Genomic DNA, 4,621 nt, shown 5'->3' with positions numbered 1-4,621 from the left:
TGAAAAAAAAAAAAAAAAAAATACACACTCAGGCACACACACACACACATCTTCAATATATCTTAAAATAAAAAAGGACTTCTTAGTAGGATTTAGAAAGCCCAACAGTCCCTCCATTAACTCCCTGACTAGACCAAACTCATGATCCTTATTCGTATCATCAGACACCTCTCTTTTGTCTCTTAGTTACCTTCTCTACATTTGTGGGGAGTGGTTTTGGTTTTGCCATTATTGGGAATTAAACCCAGGGGCCCTTTACCACTGAGCTACACCCTAGTCCTTGTCATTTTTTATTTCAAGACAGGATCTCACTAACTTGACCAAACTGACCTCAAACTTGAGATCCTCCTACCTCAGCCTCCCAAGCTGCTGGGATTACAGGCCTGCACCTCTGTGCCTAACTTATTATTGTGTTTTAAAACCAATGTCCAGCTAATTTGCTGGTCTGTAAATTAGGACAAGAATCATAGCTGGTTCACCAGTATATTTTCAATGCCTAGCACCTAGAGCCTGGCACATAGTAGATTCTCGGGTGTTACAGAGCGAATGCATACATAAATGAATGGTGGTTGGTTTTCTTGTTTACAGGAAATGGTGATTATTACAGTAGTGGGAATGATCTGACTAACTTCACAGATGTTCGCCCCACTTCAATAGAGGAGACAGCTAAAAATGGTAGCATTTTACTAAGGTAAGAGTGACATTTGTCTGATCATGGAGTTCATTTTTATATTTATATCTTTATTTATAATTTATTTTTATGTGATGCCAAGGATTGAACCCAGTGCCTCACACGTACAAGGCAAACGTTCAACCACTGAGCTATAGCCCAGCCCCCTGGGGTTCATTTTTATATATCAAAGTGGTATTTACTTGAGCAAAAGTGAAATGCCTACTTCTCTGCTGATACAGTTAACTGTGACTTTGAACAAGCTTATTTCTCCAAGTCTCTGATAGGAGGTGGGCATTCATTCTATCATTCTATCACCTGGACTTCTGTCCCCTGTCCATCCGGCCACTCTACATGAGATTGACTAGAAGGCAGGATGTGAACTAGAATTGGAAATAAAATTCTCTCGTAATGAGGCAGGGGAACTTAGCACATTCTCCTCAGGTCAGGGCAATGGATGATTTCCATGAGTGCTGGTGACAGGAGACTGAAGTAGCCTTGAAAGACACAGAAGACCTCTGTGAGAGCTTTGCTCTTCCTGTCCTCTCTGTCCCACTGAGTCTGAGTCCCACCATGCCGGGATAGCACAGCGTGTGCTCAGTCACCTGTCGTAATCTCTGAACTCACTGCCCATGGGACAGGATCTGAACGAGGTTTGGCCTGTAGGATTCGCTGCCGAGCTTCCATCAGGAGCCATACAGGGGGGTGTCCTTAGTGACTCTCGGGGGAAGACCAGGGAAGTGGCCAGGCAGGGAGCACTGCTGGCTGGTGTGTATATTTTATTTTGAGCCAGGGTCTCAAATTTATTCTCAGATTCAAACTTCCTTGCCCGCTTGGAACATTTAATGCTTTTCTGTTTCCTTTTTCATAGGGATTTTGTAGATGCTTTTATAGATTTTCCTAAGCCTCTGGTTGCAGTGGTAAATGGCCCAGCTGTGGGAATCGTGGTCACCCTTCTCGGGCTATTTGATGTCGTGTATGCATCCGACAAAGTAAGTCAGCTCCCAGAAACGTGGAGGCCAGACCACTGGAATGAAGTGAGATCCTCCGGATCGTTTTATCATTGTTGGTAGTAGCTGGTTACACGTGGCTGTAGTAGGATGGACTGTATTTAGATCGATCTCCAAAAAATTAGCTCAATTGGATAGATTTTATTTTTCCTTCATTATTAACTTGAATTTTGCTAAACACCAGTATTATGGTTGACAGTGTCAAGTGCTGATGGTTCTGTATTCTGATCAAATGATAGAGTAGTTATTCAACATTCCATTTTCATATTACTCTGAAAGACTAAGGATACACTTAAAAGCTGGTTTTCAAAAAGCAAATGGCATCATTTCAGGTTGTGCAAGTTGACTATTTGATCCCTAAATGAATCCTAGTATTTAGAATTTTAGAATAAGAATGATGATTATTATATGTGCTCATTATTGTTGTTATTACATACTCTGTACTTTGGTTTTCTTATAAGAGAACTGAATCTCTGAGAAATTCCTTCCCCAAAACACAGTATAGCCAGGGCTGGGGTTTTGGCTTAGGGGTAGAGCATTTGCCTTGCATGTGTGAGACTCTGGATTCGATCCTCAGCACCACATAAAAATAAACAAACAAAATAAAAGTATTGTGTCCTTTTGCAACTGAAAAAAAATTTTTTTTAAAAGTATAGCCATATGTTCACCACTGAATTAAATATTTTAGTTTTTGTACTTACCAGAGTTTGTTTCTATCATAGTGGAAAATAAGATTTTGAAAAATATAGAAAAGTACAAAGAAAAATGTTAAGTTAAAAATCACTCCATGCAGCTGTGTGTGATGGCACAAGTCTGTAATCCCAGCAACTCAGGCGGCTGAGGCAGCAGGATCAAAGTTTGAAGTCAGCCTCAACAGCTTAGCAAGGCTCTAAGCAACTTAGTGAGACCCTGGCTCAAAATAAAATATAAAAATGGACTGGGAATATGGCTTGATGGTTAAGTGCCCCTGGGTTCAATCCCTGGTACCCCAAAAAAAAAAAAGGTGTGTGTGTGTGTGTGTGTGTGTACTTTTCTAAATTTTTCAAAATTCCACAGGGACAGAAAATGGGAAAGTATAGGTCAAAGAATACAGAGTAGGAAATACGTAGGATCAAAAGACCCCATGTACGTGAGGACCATAGTTAATAATAGCATATTGTAATCAAGATCTTTGCTAATTGAGTAAATTATACCTGCTGTTATGTATGTGTCGGGGTGGGATAAAGGTGAGGGTGATAGATTGTTAATTTGCTCACAATAGCAACTATTTTACTACATATGTATTTTATTATAGCATGTCATATGCACCTTGCATATACACAGTCTTTTTTTAAGTAGTCTTTAATTTTACCTCTCAGAGATAAACAGTGCTAGTGTTTGGTTTATATAACTACTCTAATGTAACCAGTCCCTGACTGCTGGAGCCACAGTCCGTTTCCAGTTTTCATCATTGTAAGAAAGACACAATAACATTTATCTCAGAACTTTGACCCTAGGATATTTACTGTAGAACTGATAATGACTCTAGAGTTGTCAGATTCTTCAAATGACTTATGTACTTCAAATGTTTATGTGCTGGTAAAATTTTCTCATCTGCCACCTTGTGAGAGACATCTGATTTTTCACTACTGAAGAAATTCCTTAGGATTTATCATCATTGGCTTCATGAATAAATACCACATTAAATCATGGGCCCATATTTAACCCACATAGTCAAATAGTGATTAGTTCACTCTAGCCATTTTTCCTTATGAGCTGTGGTGAATAATGCTTGGTAGCTTTTCTGTTAGCAAATGAGTTAATGCACAGGGAGAAGTTATGTCATAATAGTAAGGATCTGAGTGCTCACTGTGTACTAGGCACTCTGTTAGTGCACATCACACATGCACATGTTCACATATTCCACCAACAGCCTGGTGAGATAGTTACTTTCATACCATTTTACAGATGGGAAACTGGCTCAGAAAGGGGAAGGAACTATCCCAAAGGCGCCAAGCAGTCTGATGCCAGAGTTTACACCCTAACTACGTCTGCTGTTTTATCAAATAAACATTCTGATTGCTGCTGATCATCAGTTTGTTTGTATGTGTCTGTGGCCCCCTAGGTCTGGTTGGTATTTTCATTCAGTTTTCAGGTGATATTCCTTAGTCTGTGTCATCTCACTGTTTTTTCTTTTTTGTACCAGAGATTGAACCCAGGGGCGCTTAACCACTGAGCCACATCCCCAGCCTTTTTTAACATTGTATTTAGAGACAGGGTCTTGCTGAGTTGCTTGGGGCCTCTCTAAGTTGCTTAGGCTGGCCTCGGACTGGTGATCCTCCTGCCTCAGCCTCCCAAATCACTAGGATTATAGGCCTGTACCACTGTACCCGGCCTCACTTATTCTTGGAATAATACTTCTTTATGAGGGGAGAAAAAGATGAATGATATTAATAAGAACATGTTCTTTTATATTTTTCTTTATATGCTGCATACATTATACATTTATATCTTCTGAGAAATATGCATTAAAAAAGACCATGCTTGACTATAGGAAATAAAATCTAAATATTCTTTTATATCTTATCAGTTATAAATTAATTCTCCTTCATAAAGATTTATTGGTCGTCAAGAATATAGAAAAAGGGGCTGGGGATGTGGCTCAAGCAGTAGCGTACTCACCTGGCATGTGTGCGGCCCGGGTTCGATCCTCAGCACCACATACAAACAAAGATGTTGTGTCTGCCAAAAACTAAAAAAAAAAAATAAATAAATATTTAAAAATTCTCTCTCTCTCTTTAAAAAAAAAGAATATAGAAAAATACTTAATACTTTTTCTCACGTTCAAGAGTCTAATAGACCACCATACCATAATCATGGGAGACTTCAACACACCTCTCTCGCCACTGGACAGATCTTCCAAACAAAAGTTGAATAAGGAAACTATAGAACCTGTCTACAC

The 4,621-nt window shown here is 39.3% G+C and overlaps 1 protein-coding gene and 1 long non-coding RNA gene across 2 annotated transcripts in view; both read left to right on the top strand.

Moving 5' to 3' along the window:
• Eci2 (enoyl-CoA delta isomerase 2) overlaps positions 1-4,621 on the top strand; it is a 39,521-nt gene that overhangs the window by 29,902 nt on the left and 4,998 nt on the right. The window contains exon 8 of the mRNA XM_048799710.1: positions 1,542-1,662. Within this exon, the coding sequence (XP_048655667.1) occupies positions 1,542-1,662 (121 nt within the window). The remainder of the gene's footprint in view (positions 1-1,541; positions 1,663-4,621) is intronic.
• LOC107149216 lies at positions 101-1,786 on the top strand. Its single transcript, XR_001504357.2, has 2 exons — positions 101-691; positions 1,542-1,786. It is a non-coding gene; the product is annotated as an uncharacterized LOC107149216 (long non-coding RNA).

The sequence above is a fragment of the Marmota marmota genome, unplaced genomic scaffold, assembly GCF_001458135.2.
Source record: "Marmota marmota marmota unplaced genomic scaffold, marMar, whole genome shotgun sequence".
Lineage (NCBI taxonomy): Eukaryota > Metazoa > Chordata > Mammalia > Rodentia > Sciuridae > Marmota > Marmota marmota.
The sequence above is the reverse complement of the archived record's forward strand: the minus strand, read 5'-3'. Positions and strand labels throughout refer to the sequence as shown.